At 37.7% G+C, this 16,571-nt stretch overlaps 1 protein-coding gene across 1 annotated transcript in view; it reads right to left on the bottom strand.

Annotated features, from left to right (window-relative positions):
- NUP133 (nucleoporin 133) overlaps positions 1-15,914 on the bottom strand; it is a 30,475-nt gene extending 14,561 nt beyond the window's left edge. Inside the window, exons 1-17 of the mRNA XM_035539031.2 lie at positions 15,593-15,914; positions 14,434-14,552; positions 13,585-13,688; positions 12,439-12,546; positions 10,583-10,714; positions 9,245-9,415; positions 8,490-8,645; positions 8,321-8,391; positions 7,591-7,738; positions 6,800-6,947; positions 5,977-6,134; positions 4,792-4,883; positions 3,877-4,040; positions 2,222-2,316; positions 1,878-2,102; positions 1,623-1,745; positions 1,124-1,223 (exon numbers count right to left, since the gene is read on the bottom strand). Of these exons, the coding sequence (XP_035394924.1) occupies positions 1,124-1,223; positions 1,623-1,745; positions 1,878-2,102; positions 2,222-2,316; positions 3,877-4,040; positions 4,792-4,883; positions 5,977-6,134; positions 6,800-6,947; positions 7,591-7,738; positions 8,321-8,391; positions 8,490-8,645; positions 9,245-9,415; positions 10,583-10,714; positions 12,439-12,546; positions 13,585-13,688; positions 14,434-14,552; positions 15,593-15,777 (2,299 nt within the window). The 5' untranslated portion in view covers positions 15,778-15,914. The remainder of the gene's footprint in view (positions 1-1,123; positions 1,224-1,622; positions 1,746-1,877; positions 2,103-2,221; positions 2,317-3,876; positions 4,041-4,791; positions 4,884-5,976; positions 6,135-6,799; positions 6,948-7,590; positions 7,739-8,320; positions 8,392-8,489; positions 8,646-9,244; positions 9,416-10,582; positions 10,715-12,438; positions 12,547-13,584; positions 13,689-14,433; positions 14,553-15,592) is intronic.
- Between the last annotated feature and the right edge of the window lie 657 nt (positions 15,915-16,571).

The following is a 16,571-nucleotide window of genomic DNA, read 5'->3' as shown; positions in this document are numbered from 1 at the left end:
CTGGGAGCACCAAAAAAGTATGTTTGATTCAAAGGCCTCAAGAAAGCCTAAGCACCAACCAAGAAGACCATGCAGCTACAAACATTTGTTCTAACAATTTTTCATGTTAACAAACCATCAAAACATTGAGAAACACTGGCCTTTTTAAAACAGTTCTAGATCACATTGATGATTGTCCTGGTTTCAGGTAGGGCAGAGTTAATTTTCCTCCTAGTAGCTGGCAGGGTGCTATGTTTTGGATTAGGATGAGAAGAGCGCTGATAACATGCTGATGTTTTAATTGTTGTAGAGCAGTGCTTACACCAAGCCAAGGACTTTTCAGCTTCTCGCTCTGTCCTGCTAGCGAGCAGGCTGGGGGTGCAGCAGGAGCTGGGAGGGGACAGACCCAGGACAGCTGACCCAAACTGGCCAAAGGGGTATTCCATACCATCTGACGTCATGCTGAACAATATATAGGGGTGGCTAGCCGGGGTGGGGGGCCGGCTGCTCGGGGATAGGCTGGGCATCGGTCAACGGGTGGTGAGCAATTGCATTGTGCAACACTTATTTCGTACACATTATTACTATTAATACTATTATTATTATTATTGTTATTCTTTTCCCTGTCTTAATAAACTGTCTTTATCTCAACTCACAGGCTTCACTTTCCCGTTTCTCTCCCCCTTCCCGGAGAGGGAGGGGGGAGGGTGAGCGAACGGCTGTGTGGTGTTTGGCCGCCAGCCGGGCTAAACCACAACAATGATTCATTTTAAATGTTATATATCCCACAGGCCTGCCAACTAGAACCAGTGCACAGTAATATAATAATATATATATGTATATATATATATATATATACACACATACATATACACACACACACGCTTACATATATAAGCTTTGACCCCAAACTTTGTAGTCAAATTTGGATTGCAAGTTTTAAAGAATTACCATCAATACTGGACAAAATGTGTCCATTTAGTCACTCAGTTTCATTGATCAAACCCCTAGCTTCTCCCATTCTTACTGACAAAATTTAAGAATAAGTTAATATTCAGACTGGAATTCATGTTTTCCAGAACACATCTCTACTAAACAAAAAAGATTTTTCATATTTATTAAACTAGTAATAGAGATTTCTCACCTGTCCATGGAATATATTCAGGTTCTCTTTCTGGAAGCTCTCCTGTTTTATATAAAGAGGCTCTAGATTGACGATACTGGCAGGCAGCTTGCAGCATATCCTGTTTAAAGGTAAGGAAATAAACATTTTAGCCCATCTGCATATACACGGGCTATAAAATATGCTGTCTTCTATAATCCTGAAGCGTTATTTTAATAGCCCCTTCTTTCTCAGTTACATAGAAAGGTACACGCTGTCTGAGCAAGAAACTTCCATTCTGAAGCACAAGCTCTTCACTCTTTGCTATGTACACATGCCGTCACAGCTTCTCAAACTCTCTTCATCAGTGGCTCAGGAGGAAAAGGAATGCCCCTGATTCTGCAGAAGACCACCTCTTTCTTCCTAATATATTCAGGCATGCAAAATTTGTATTCACTTTTCTCACGTCAGTAACTCAAATGTATTCTTTAACATTTGACCCTCCCTTCCCAAAAACATTTTAGTTAATGCTATTCAGTACCTTAATGATGTTGTTCACATTGACAACTATCTGGGCCCACTCAACTGATTCAATATGCGTATCTTTCAAGATTTGCTCCTCCTCTTCTAGCAAGCATTCAAAGATGGAATCTATCTGGGACACCTTAAAATAGAAAGAAAAATTGCAAAAAAGAAATTAAAGTATACATTAAAGTATTCCAACTTCTACTACATGCTATACTACGCAGTAATTCAGAAATAAAAGGGTTCCTTCTACTCAGTCTGCTGTTCTTACCTCTCGAAAGAAAACATCTGCAGGGGTAAGACTTGGTGGAATGTCGCACTCCCTTTTGTTTAAGGCAATCAGAATAGCAGCATTCACTAAATCAGGCAGCCTGGCGTGATGATTCTTGAGAACAATAGCTGCTGCTAGTTTTTCTGCATGCTCACAGAGCAACAATCGAGTTGCCATTGGCATCCCTCTGACTGGAAAACTGCCCAGTCGTTCAAATATGCCAACCTTTTAAAAAACAAAACAAAAAAACATGACATGCCCTTTAAACAATGAACTAGAAAGAATTATTTTTCTCTTAAGAATTCTTGTGTGTGCTGGTACCAGAAGAATGGTAAAAATTTTACCTGATGAAGAAACTCAATGAAGAAGGAATGAGCTTTTGTCTTATCCTCTAACTGATGAAGAAGAATGAGGGATGTGTTGCTGAAACCAGCTGCTTCTAGAAAGAAAAAAAAATAAAATCATAGACCACTTTGTATCTTCATTTCTTTGATCACTAACTTTGCCTCTGAGATAAAATATATTTCTGTAAATTTCTATATTGTTACCACACTGGTATTTTTCTTTAAACAAATGCACACACACACTTACATATTGCTGCCACATTGTTTTTAATGTGGCTTCTGAACTCTACCATATTTCAAGTAAAGCCTTTGGAAGAAATCAAGTATCTTTAGATCAGCACGACTATTTTGTAGTGCTCAATTCATTATGCTGCTAAAACAGCAGCTTACTCAACTTTTAGTATGATTAAGATTTTTATCATCATGGTGGGCTAGCTGTTGCTGAATTTATTATGCCCTAGACCACAGCTACTATGAAATAAAGTGTGCAGTAAGAGACACTCAGGCCTAATTCCTAATTGCGCACATTGCCTGAACAATTCCACTGCACAACATCAGCAGCTGCCCAACACCACTCTACTTTTCTTCCTCCTCAAATGAGCTTGCTTCTGAAAAGTGTTTTACAGAAATATTCTTCTGCCCAAACAATTACGCCCTCTAAGGGGTCAGTAAGGACGATGGAAGCTTTCCCATGAGCATCCCCACAGGTATCTCACCTCAATGGAGTTTTCCAGACGTGAAATTATTTTCTTATATTCCACATATGCTTTAAGCCAAAGACTACTAAGATAGAAAACTCAAAAGAACTATCACTATGAGGAAAAATAGCAAGACTATTTTCAAGAAGCAGTGAACTTTCCCTTCTTCCTTTAGACAGGAACAAATGTAGATAAATTGCCAAGTTAAAGATGAAATTAAGATTCAGAAAGAACTAAAGACTTGATGCCTTACAATTTCTGACTAGCTGCCAGGAAGCAGCAACAGCAGGAAGCATCATCCATCTGCATACGCAGATTTCAAATGTTAGTGTTTCCACTTTCAATCTAAGTCTCTGCTCAGAAACCAGGAACTGCTGCCTAGAGGTCTTGGGGACAGCTTCAAGTACGTGCTGTTCTAAGGAACAGGGAAGCATGAACAAAGATGTTTCTTTCTGAAAAGGTGCCTGCTTTAATCCTTTATGTACAGCAGAAGTTTCCAAAATAAATTTCTCTTGTGGCAGACATTAATACCAACACAAGACACGAGCTCACTCTACCCAGGATCCAAACCTTCCAGAAGTTGTGCAGCCATGCTGACAAAAGTGTTAAGCATGAGCAAGTAAAACCCCTCTCCTAACATATCTATCTGCAGAAATTAATTTAGATCTATCCAAATAATCCTGGAAACAGTAAAGTGGCACCACTTGCACCCTGCAGAAAGTCCCATCCTCAGAAATGCACATTTCCTTTGCTGTTTCTGTTGTTCTATGAAGTCAAACTAACCACAGTAGACAAAGTTTAGCCGGCAGTCTCGTAAGATGCCTCTTGTAGCCTTTCTGGAAATATACCTACTGATGGAGAAGGATATGAAACAGCGATGCCTTCTTTGCCAATTTAAAATATGATTTTATCTAGAGTACTAAGAACAGTTTTTCACAAACCAACCATTATGTTTACCTTCAGGTACAGATTCAGCCCACCGTGGATCAGAGGCAGGGTAATCATCCATTAAGTCCACACTGATCTGAGTCACTGCCCTATCCAGTTCAGCATCAGAATCCAAATCTGCACTGCTTGGAAAGAGTTCCACTACCATGCTTTGTGCATTGACTATATCTTTCCTGAAATAAAAGGAACACAACGTATGTGAAATAAAAACAATTTATAGGATTATAGGAACTAGAGCCACTCAGTCTGTAGCATTTTCTGATACTCTTTCAGGACTACAGCCTGCTTCAGCAGCTGCTGTGTTTACACAGAGTGCCAAGTGAATACACGTAGACTTTCTTTCTAAGTCCTGTGCAAGTTTATAGCTTGTCCTGGCATCCTTTATTCAACGCACTTAATCTCCCTCATAATCTTTTATCTAACATGTAGCTCTATGCAAAAAAAAAAATCCTACTTCCTGTTAAATTGTTTTGTTTCAAATCTTAAGACTCTTTAAGGAGATTAGTCTGAAGTTTTCTGTTTGTCTGCTAGTAATGAATATATATTGAAAAGAATCCCTTTTAAATGTAACTAATCCAAGTCTGCAGCTCTGCGTACCTTTTCACCTCTCTACCTCCACTTCTTACATCAGTCATCTAACCAAACAGCAAACCTTTCAGAGGCATTCCATGCATCCCAGCAATAAGGTTGCTTTAATCAGGATAATCTGAAAAAGAGTGTATTTCCTGGCATTTCCACTCCCCAAAACATACATTTTTTCCACTTTTATATCCATGCTTTCCTAATAAAGAAGTGCATGTGCCATTAAAGCAACTTTCAATTAAGTAGCACAATACTATCTTTACCAAGATAGTCTCTTACTCAAGCACCAACGTGCCTTCAAGAACAGCAAACAAAGCCTCAAAGATCAAGTGCAATTTCTACCTGCAGTACTGGAGAAAAGCAGCTTTCAGTAATTTCGTCTTATCTTCTTGAGCTACGATTTCAAGCCTATTGGTTACATCAAACGCAGGACTCTGAAAACACAAAGTAAAAACTTCAGCTGGAAGACAAAGATCAAGCTTCATTATGAAATTTAAACTCTTTTTCTTCATAACAGTACAGAGTCAAAATACAAATGCCACCTGGAAGCAGTTGTGTTTATTAAGCCAAACATTAGCCAAAAGAGATACATTACAATTAAAGTAGCAGTTTGCCCTCAAGCATGCATACATTTATATAATATTCTAGTATATTAGACATTCAAAACCAACATTTTTGATGGAATTAAAAAAGGTATTAATGAGTTCTATCTCCCAGAAAAAGAGTGCATATAAATCTAACTACAGATTAATTAAGTAAGAAAAATACAGATCCATCTGAGCTATCACCACAAAGGTCTTCCACTAAAATACTAGTTCACAATAATTAATCTAAAAAGGGGATTTAATTGGGATAAAAATTGAAACTATTAGCCCTCAGAAATATTCCCTATTTTCTATTTTAACAAGTTTTCTGTTCTTCCCACTTACTCCAGGGACATGTTGGCAACAAGTTCTATGCACATTTTAAAGAAAACATGTTTGGTGTAATTAAGAGCTTACCAAACACACATTACATAAAATATCAATAAAAATACTGTCACATGTTTTATTAAGATTGTATGAAAGCAAAAACATGTACTAGAGCAGAAACAATACTCAGCCACTGTAAGGGACTTCTTAGACTCAAAGCTTTCCACAGTGCAATAAAAAAACAGTGTTGATTATAAAGGAAGAGACAAAAGACTGAAGAGACCACCCTGATAGAAAAGCGACAGCAAAATCTCAGTCTCTGCAGTTCCATCTGAGTTATCTATGAGGCCTAGTGACATGTAGTAATATACCTACATGAGAAATTATATTATTTCATTGAAATTGCTACTTCAGAACAAGGGGTGGGAGGAAGAACCACCTTATACAAAGTGACAGATATGGTAAAAATTCCTGGGTTTTGAAAACTGCCTTCATTGAAAGTGTTCAAATCTAAAAAAACTTCCAAAACCTTAAACAAGCTAGGATTTCCACAGTGAAAATACAAAACTGTCAGAGAAAAAAAGTAATATTTCTATCCTCAGTTTTCAACTATTACCTCACTTCTTGGTCCAGCAATAGAAGAGGACAGAGAATCTTCAAGGTCTTCAGGAAGCACGGAAATATTTTCTCTGGACAAGATAGTGACGAGTCCACTTTTTTTGGCAAAGAAAATGGGGAGGCTTGTACAGGAACCTGCTCCTAAAATGCTATCTCCTAAGATGATGAAAAAGCAAAAGGGCATGTAAATGCAACTGCAAAAACAAGGTGCAACACAGTTCCATAGATGCTGATTGAATTTTGTGAAGAACCACCAGTAATTCTGACAACTGCACTGGGCTTAACAAAACGCATGGATACTGTTTATTACCATGATGTAAATCTCCAGGTACTGCAAGGTTAAAAAATAAAAATTACGATTCATGTGTTTCAAACTCTGCCTACGGACCAATTTCTTTTTCCTACTGGAAAACACCTCTGAAAGGTCAAGCACAATATACTTAGAGGCACCTAATGCAAGGATGAACATTAGGCTGAGTCTCAAAACAAAGTTAATTTCAAGAAAACAAAATAATCCACACTGAACACTGGAAGAAATAAAAAAGTGTCAGAATCTAAAGCATCCACTCAGGCTTTCATATACCAAGAGCACAGATTTACTTCATTTTCATCCAAAAACCCTCTAGAATAAGCAATATCAATACCAGAGGTCACTTCGGCATTTTGTCTGTACACCTACAAAAAACATCAGTTTGAAAGACTTACAGAGAAAAAGGAGCGTAAACATGATTCTACGATCTAAGAAATCTAACGATGTAAAAACACTCAATTTTTAATTGAACAAAACCTGACTCCCCCCCCCCACCCCCCCAATATATTACCTTGAATGCCAAATACAATTTTCTCCTGTGGCAAAGAAATTCTTCCAGTTCCGGTGGAACAAGCAAACACTTCATCATCCTTATAAAGGTAAGCGGCATGGCTAAAGAAATCTGGGACTACCAGACAGCACATCACTTCCTCTTCTGACTGAAAGCATTACATATCAACAATCACACATATAATCAGAACCTTAAACAAACATATAACATTTTCAAGGCTGATCTAGAGTTGCCTAAAGTTTAATTTCTTAATAAGACAAGAATAAAATGACAAAGAAAACTCTACAACCAATAAAACACTTTTCATTTGCCCCAAAATTTAAGATCGCTCTCATCACTTTTTTTAAACTTCCATATACATTAAGTTCTTGCTGATTTCAATGGAGAGATGAAGTAAACAAATTACCACTTTCACACTCACTCTCCTTCCATTTTCAAATTCAATTATGAAATGACCCACTAGAAGGGGTTGGGAGAGCATGAGAAGTTTACCCACAAAAAGCTAATGCCAAAGCCTATGCTTCCAGAAGAGATATCACAAATGAGAAACTGTAAGGACAACCAATATATTTACAATTTAAATACTGTAGCATAAACTTCACATAAAGTTACTATTAAACAGTAATAGACATTTTCCTCAGAACATTACAAATACAAATTCTAAAAGCAACCTTAAGACAGAATTTGAGTTTCCTTTAGAGAAAATCTGAGAGCTGATATACGTACAGGAACATTCTGAAACACTGTGCTTTCTTTACTCAGAAGTAGTTTCAGAGCCTTCATTTGCATACCTGAAAAGATGGATTATACTGTGTGACTTCCACAACAACATCATCAGACATCTGGTAGCCTTTATCTTCTACCGTTATCAGAGTGTAGTAAACAAGACATGGATGATCTCCGGGATGCCATGCTGCAGCAAGTATCACCAGCCCATCACTGTTCAAGATGAGAGAGCACCCCTTTGTGAGATGATTATTACACATTTCACTTGCTTGAACTCTAGCACTCAGAAAAAAGATATTCAAGTATGATAACAAATAAATGTTTTCCAATGTTATATACCTTTTTTTAAGCAAAGACTATCCTGTTTTTTCTTTCGTGATGTTTTATTAACATATGCAGTATGCATATTGCTGTGTAAAACTGAACCAATCCAGTCGTTGTGATTTATTGTAATTAAATAAAATACAACAGATACAGAAAGAATTCTCTGCATTTGCTGGTACAAAAATTACATTTGCTTACTTACTGTCTTTATAATATCAAGAAAACACAAATACCCAAACCTGATAAAAATGATATCAAAAAATGAAAGGAATTATTCTTAGGTAAAGAATTGGTAATACTAAATAGAATGAAACAGGATAACCTATGATTATCTAGTTATCTGACATGCTTATTTTATCAATATTGGCACTCAAGTAAAATTGAATTTCAGTTTCTTACAGAAAGTTTATCCAAGAAGGCAAACATACTTTATTAATCTAAGTTTTACCAGAAGCAAGTGTACTTTCTTACCGATTCTGCTGCAAATCCATATACTGTATATTTACTCCTCCTTTAATATCTTCATAGTTACTTTCAGAACCCTAAAAAAAAATGCATCTGGTTTATAACTATACATAGTTACTTATTACGGGAAAATAAAATAAAAGAAAAAAACCTTTTCAGGTGAGCATGCTCTTACCCAAATTGCATCTGAAATGTGTTCCTTGAGGATTCTGTTGACATCCCAGCTGAGAATGTAACGTTCTGATGTATCCTCAATCTCCCATTTGTTTAGATTTGAACTCGTTAGCATATAAAAACTTGATCTCTCTTTATCCCAAAGAACACTAGAAATCTGCATTCAAAAAAGAAAAATCTCAAAAGGTTAAATCACAGCATTGCTATTAGGACATAAAAATCACTTCCTCAGGCAATGTGAACAAGCTACATTACAAGATCAGAGTATTACGATAATTTCTAAGAGAAGTTTCATTTTACAGATTTAAGAACATCTATAATAAGGATGTTTCTCACACCTTCTGTGGAATTCATTGACAAAGGTCAACCTAATCCTCAACCCTGCACAACCCTTTGTCTGAAACGTATATTTACAGGTTACTGCTAGTTTCTTCAAGTAGTAGTGAGGCTATCACTAGAAGAGTCAAGATTTTGATGCTTTGCAGACTTCCCCAGGAAGTGTTACTGCTTTAAAGCCTGCTTTTATTCAGATCTAAAGAACAAGTCGGTGTTCTTCATTACACAACGTAATTATTTAGTTAGCTTCTGTCTGCCTTTTTAACTTCCAGAAAATATAAGTAACATAAATCAGTTCTGCATTTGTTTTGTTATCATACATCCTTGCACAGACCTTTCTTTTTCCTTTCCAAAAGACTGAGACTAGAAATCACAGACAGAAATTAAGGTAGATTACTATCTGAACTTTTTCAAGCTTACCACAGCATCATTTCCAGGTGACAATATTCCCAGAAGAGAAGAAACCTTTCGGCCAATTCCAGAAAACATGCCCTGACCCTGTGGCAGGGCATGCTGATGAATCTTGCCAGAACTATCTGGAATCAATCGAACTAGCTGGCCTCTGGAAGATGATAAAATAAAGCTTCCTCCCTAACAAAAAGAAAAAGCGATTATGTTAAAAAATTAAAAGCACATTCCTGAAGCGATCTTATAGTCACATAAAACTCTTTGTTAAAATGATAATGGCCTGGAGGTTGCTGAAAGAACGAAGTGTTTACCTCTACAAGAAATGTTCACAGAATAAAAGAACAATCAGCCTAATTTCATAATCATACCATACAAAAGTTATGCTAAAGGTTAGATCTGTCCAACAACAGGTTGATTAATTATGTATAGTTGTCATATATGTAATAATGGAGCTTTTAAATCATTGACTTATTAATAAAATGGTTCTGCTCTGAAAACCATGTTCTTCTAGTTCTAAATTCACATTGGTGTCAACATTAAAACTACAAGTACGAGAAGACTTCGCTTTCCTCAATTTGATACTTGAAAACTGGGCACAATTCAGTTCTAAGAGGGTAGATACCCGTTTGTATTTCTTAACCTCTTGAAACTCTCAACAAATTCACCATTAAGATCACTGGCTTTTGATTAGGTTTACAAATGTTTACGACATGTCGATGCCCTAAAATATTTATAATATAGGATATGAACACTGAATGTTATGCTGCCTTGTTGATAAGGTCATGAAAAAAATATAATTAGGAATAATTAGTTTTTAAGATATCAAATATTGTAACATTTGCTGATTTTTTTTTTTGATATACTCTACTTGGAGAATTTCTTCCCCACTTAAATACATCACCAGCAGAAAATGGAATTCATAGTACAGTTTTTCTTTCCTTCCCTACTAAAATCTCTCAAATGCAGCCACTAGCAAGCTTTACCACAACACACTGAGTATGCAGACCATGAGTTCAGATGAAGCAGTCCCCTCTTTTTCTGACAGAGAGGTATCACAGGTTGAGATACTAAGCCAGGCTTGATAACCCTGTGGTTCAGTCCTGCATGCCTCTGTGACTTTCATGACCTCATGACCTCTCTAACACGTATCTATGACTGCCACTCATCTCTGCTACTTAAGATGATCAACAGTGCTCATCAACGATCTCTGAAACTACTCCTCAGAGCATCTGATGGCTTGCTTTGTGACATTCATTGGAGATTTAGTGCTGAAAACGAGGAACATTTGATTTTTGATTTTTAGGTTAGGAAGTAAAGCAGTAATTTTGCGTAAATCATATTGTACTGTACCTTCACTGCTGTTAGGAAACTGCAGAGGGAGCCTCCAAAGTCTGTGAATGTCTCCGTATAGGAACCTTCGTGTGCAAGGTTGGGCCAGTAGCGCACAGAACCTTCGCTGGTAGCAACCATGATTGCCAGAGACTTGAAGGGAGAAAATAATTATCAGAACATGCAAAATAAAAAATAATCACACCATAGCTTTAACTAAGTGTTATTTTACATAAAGATAGCATGATTGTGAATGACTAACACACAAAAAAGTAATATGTATGTACGCTCATTGACAACAAGAGAACTGAACTGCAAAACGATTCTGTAGCATAACTTAGCACGTGCAGGGAACGTTATACTTGCTTATTTTGCTAACAATACTTTGTATGGGTTCTTGTTCCTGATAATTCAGGGTTTGCTACTGAGGATCAAACAAAATTTACAGTTGCAAGAAAAAAAAAAACACACCTGTGGAATGTTGCAGATGCCAAGAGTTACAAGCTACTACAGAAGACTTAAAATACAGACTACAATTTAACAAAGAAATTGCTCTAGAGTCATTAACAGAAGAATTAAATCACGCAGTTGCTCTTTTCTTCAAAAAGACATAAGTCCACTGTGTACCCCCATTAGGGCTTCTAACTCCAAAAATCACCCAGATACCAAATTCAAAACACGATGCAAGAGACTGTGTTCAATTCAAGATTTACACAGAAAGTACTGTACCCAATCAACTAGTTGTTGAAAATCACAGTTCAGAAGAACGGTACCTGAGAGCTGTCACTGAGCTCCGTGGAGTTTTCTAAATGATTTTTAACTAGATGCAGGAGCGCACAAAGGAGAGTGGTTGGCTAATCAACATGAGAACAATAAAAAAATATACATAATATGTTGTCCTTGGTGACTCCTGCCTATTACTTAATAATTTACAATTTACTTAAATATTTCCAACCGTATTTCTATGACTATGAAGTCATAGTATCCATACATAGCTCCAAACTAAAGAAAGATGAAATTAAAAAGAATAAAATAAAATCATTGTTTAGGTGTATCATTTCTCCTGAAACTTCTTTGGGTCTGAAAAAAGTCATAGGACACTTCAAGAGTTATGAGCTAATCACAAGAAATTAAAATAGCTTTTATCATCTGGAAGTGTAACAGAATGACAAGTAAGAAGAAAAGTTCCCAGTACATATTTTTGTGCTGCTTCTTCCTTCCAAGGACAACTGCTTATCCAGTTCTATTACAGCACTGTATGTATCAACTCTAAACTATGCCCAAGCTGAAAATGAAGTTTCTTTTTTTTTTCTTCATGAGTGATTGTAACAAACACACTTGGCACACTTTCAGAAAACCTAGCTGATCATCAAACCTCATCATCTAACACTGTGCGGTAAGAAAATGTATTTAGCAAAATCATCAGTCAAAACATAAGCCATCTGCCCTCCCAATATCTAATCTTCATAATGAAGCTGACATTGGGAGGGTGCTGTTTTTCGCTTTTCAGCCATGTGTACCCAGAATTAAAAGAGAGCTGAACTTTTCCAGCAAGTATGTACTTAAATCTTTCTTGCTTATACAGGATATTTTAAACCCTAGTGTTAGTTAAACGCAATACTTCTTGGTTGACTTAGTTTGTTAAGAAAGCATGCTAGGTAATCCACAGGAAAACTCTTAATTCAATCTGATCCTATAACAGGTAGATGGCATAATTTGAAAGACTAGCAGGATTATATTTCAAGCATATTAACAATCCTGACTTTTGGAATATATATTACAACACCAAGTGCACAATTTGCAAATAAATACTTGGTAAAATATATTCAAAGTTAGTCCAAAAGCATTTTTAACCCCAAACTTTTGAAGTTAATCACCTGCAGAGAAGGCGCTTCACCTGAGGAACTGAGACAAGATATAGCTGCTAAACTGGAACTCCACTGGAAGTCACTGGGTGGCAGCTGAAGTTCCTTACACAGAGATAACTGTAAGAAAGAGATGCAGTTATAAAGATGAGACATGTAAGAACTCATTCAGCAGTGTCAAAAGTTCTAGAGACTTTGTGACAGAGGAGTATTAAACTAGCATGGACACTGTATAAAGTGGAAAAAAAGTCACGAGATTTTCAGCACATTTGTCACAATGATCCAACAGCTAAAACGTACTTATTTAACTATTTTTCAAACATAATTTCTTTCCTTTTGTTATTTCTGTTTCTGAAAACACTACAATTTTGAATTATTTCTCTTTCTGAGGTGCAATTTCTTGGACATTCCTTAAGATAATATACTAACAGCAAAATAAAATTAAACTGAAAGTGGTTGAAAAAGCTCACTAGGTATTCAAAGAGACTGGGGGGGAGGTAGAAACATTCCTCTCCCCCAAGAAAACTTAAATCAATCAGAAAAAATGTAATCCCTTCAAAAACCTCTACAAGTACCAGAATGCATATACCTGACACTTCTACACTTCCATACCCTCAGTGCAGAATCTGTATGATCAGTAAGTGTTTCACTAATTGGAAGGTACTGATTTTGTAACTACAGCATTCCTCTGACTTTACTTGCTACATGCACTGATATGTTGTTGTCAGAAAAACATTTTTTCTTGACGTAAGAAAACTAAATGAAACATGCATTCAGCACCACTGAAACTCAGTTGAACATCACTCACAGAATTATCTAAACCAATCTGTAACATATCAACTAGTTTCTAACTACTGGAATAAGCTTTGTTAAGGATATCTAACATAAAAAAGGGAACCTATTAAGATACAAAGATTTAACCTTCGTGTTAAGGTGACAATTAAAAAATGAAGACAGAAATATAAAACTGCTAAGCTCCCTCAAAAGCTTTAGTTTAGTTACTGTTGTTACCATGATCTCATACGAAATGCTGCTTTTGGTAGAAAACAGGCAAACTTTAAGTTATATGGAAACCCTTGATTTAAAAACAACACAACTGGGTAACTTGTTCAACTAGCATAAAACACAGAAATGCCTCCATCTTGATCTTTCATTTACCTTCGCAACCGGAGACTGACCAATCTTCCAAATTATCAGCTTCTCTCTATGGACCAGCCAGGCCCATCCACTTTCATCCACTTGAACGCTCAGCTGGTCATCAGCTACATAAAAAGGATTAATACTTTAAGACACTGCAGGAATAAGCTGAAAACCAACTAGCCTTCTTTCTCATATGCAAAGAAGAAATATCTTTTGTATTGAAATTAAATTCTGCGTCACAAGTTCTACGTATCTGAAGGACCAAATTACTAAATATAGTTTAAAGTCCATTTAACAAACTCTCAACATTTGAGTGTGAAAAGCAAGACAATCCTAGAGGCTTTTCATTTCCATCAATTTACAGTAGATAATTAATACCTTAAAACTGCTGAACAACTTACAAAGCCATTACAAAGCTACACGTTTTTGGTTCCTATTATCTCTATTAGAAAAACAAAATAAATAATTTCTTTAACTCAAGGAACAGTTTGTATGATTGGGGCTTTTAAAAGTGAGAATAAGACCACTGTTAAAAAAATAAAACCACCACTTCTGTTTCTTTATTTTCCACCTGCCAAAATGACATGGAGCTGAAGTTAAATTAAACCCACTATGTATTCATTTAATGGCTTAGAGTACATAGATTAAAAAAATAAAATTAGAGCATCCAGTCCAGGAAACAAAAGAATCCAAACAAGTGAAAACGATGATTGCAGTTACACACCAAAGCAAGCTGAATTCTAACCAAGACTCAAGCATTTCATTTTACACTGCAAAGTCAACTTTTAAATAGCATCAACACCACATTAACTTTTCTTCCACCTGTCAACTTTTGCAAGGGAAATAATAGATAAAATCAATTCTTACCATCAGCCTTTTTCAGGGCTTCCATCACCTTAACAGGCAGAGAGGATCCAAAAGCCTTAACATCATAGTTAATAGTTTCGCTTGCTGAGGGGTGCTGTATAACTCTGGTGGGAGTTGCTCTTAAAAAAAAAAAAAAAAACAAAAACAAAAAACACAAGAAAACAAAAGCTGTGATTAGTTTTCTATTCTTTCTCCATGAGTTTCAACGTTTACTTTAAATGCACAAACTGAATGTTTTTGCTTTGTTTTACATGCACAGGTTCTTATTTTTCCTATACCACAGATATATCTGAGGAACTCTCTAATTCAAAAGTTAATAAGAGATATTTCAAACATATTGAACTTGCAGCATTTAACTTTAAACTATAAAAGAACCACAAAACTGCTCAGCTACAATATATTTCAGTCAGAATTTGGTACCATGAGAACAGATGATGTCAAATAGCCTACAAAGGACCTGAGAGTACCTAAGAAACTACAAGCCAATAAAGTCTTACTACTTCTATAGTAGAGTAAATGAGTATACACACTAGTAACCAGCATACTTTTTTTCTGTTATTTTCATACAGGAAAGTCATGTCTAACAGTTCCACCCAAATTTTTTGGGAAAAAAAAAAAGTCAGTCAACACAACTGAGACAATACTAAGTACTTATATTTCTCCAAATCTTTCAAAGACCCTTTATGAAATATTTCTCACAAAATCAAGCTTTGAGAAAGAAGGAAGTCTTACTGTAGACTAAAGTCTGTATCAAAGAAAGAAATAAACAAAAATAATACAGAGGCTAACGTATACACTGTAGGAAAGATCCCATTCTATAGGATCTGTGCTGATGTCCAAGTTCTTCAGTACCATCATAAGAGAAGCCAAGTACCAGAGCGACAGCTGGCTGACAGGGCAGTATGACCTCGGACAGGCAAACAGGAAAAAAACAGCCAGAGTTATTAAAAAAAGACTAAGAAGTAAAACAGAATACAGCACAACTCTACACAGCACGTCAGCTTCTCGAGTACGAGTGCCCTAGCACACACACACCCCAAAATCATATCGTGGAAAAACTACTTAAAAAAAAAAAAAAAAAGGTTTAGGGATGCTCAGAGCTGTGGAACATCTCGCAATAGGTCCCAGGAGACAGCCACCCGCAGAACCGCCGCCTCACCGCGCGGAGATGGAGCCGCTCCTCCGCGCCACCGGAGAGAAGAGCCCGGGGGAGACGGCGGCCGCCGCCACGGTCAGGCCCTTCCTGCCGCCCGCCCGGGACAGGGGGCTGGGCGCGGCGCTGCCGAGGTTCCTGCGGGCCTGCCCGACGGGGGTCCGCGGGGAGGCGGGAGCCGAGGGGAACATGGCCGCGGAGAGAAGGGCCCCAACGGCCCCAGGTAGCCCGGCACGGCACGGCTCGGCTCGGCTCGGCCCGGCGCCGCCAACTCGCGTCACTGCGGAGCGCGGCCGGGCCCGCCGAGGGGCGGGAGGCAGCCCCTGCGCGGCGGACGGGGCGACCCCGCGGCAGCCGCTCGCTGAGGCGGTGAGCTCACGGAGGAGCCGTGGGGTGGGCAGCTGGCCGCTAAAATGCAAAGGGTGTTCCTGCTTTTGTCGTGTTGAGGGATAAAGGATGGGTTTGGGAACGGCAGGTGTCGTTGAAAGATCGGTGCAAACCGCTGTTTGGTGCTTTTAGGTGGCTGTGTGTTCCTGTAGAGCCGCCCGTTCTTTAAAATCACCTGTGCTCGCCCAGTTTTCTTATTAAAAAATACCCCAAAGAAAAGACACTCCATGCGAATTTTGATATGTTTCACATCATGAGGAAAACCCACAAAGAAAAAAATGCACACACAGATGTGAAAAAAATGAGTCAAATTCAAGCTGCCACACACAGTTCTCAACATCCGCGAACAGTAACGTTCAGTTTATTTTAAAAACCGATAACTCCCTTCTACATCTCCTTTTTAAAACATATGAGAGGGTGCAGCTAGTGCAAGCAGCAGCCCTTGGCTGCCTGAAGCCTTGCCCTGCTTCCTCAGCTCGTTACTCGGGTTCCTTTTGCTGCCCCAGCCCTATGTTAGGGCTCCATCTTCAGGAGAGAGCATGACCTCAGTGAGGATTTGAACTAAGAGAATGGAAATAGACTTCTGCTAGAGCCACAA

This window comes from Cygnus atratus, chromosome 3 (assembly GCF_013377495.2).
Source record: "Cygnus atratus isolate AKBS03 ecotype Queensland, Australia chromosome 3, CAtr_DNAZoo_HiC_assembly, whole genome shotgun sequence".
NCBI classification, from domain to species: Eukaryota; Metazoa; Chordata; class Aves; order Anseriformes; family Anatidae; genus Cygnus; species Cygnus atratus.
This window is presented reverse-complemented; position numbering and strand designations above follow the sequence as displayed.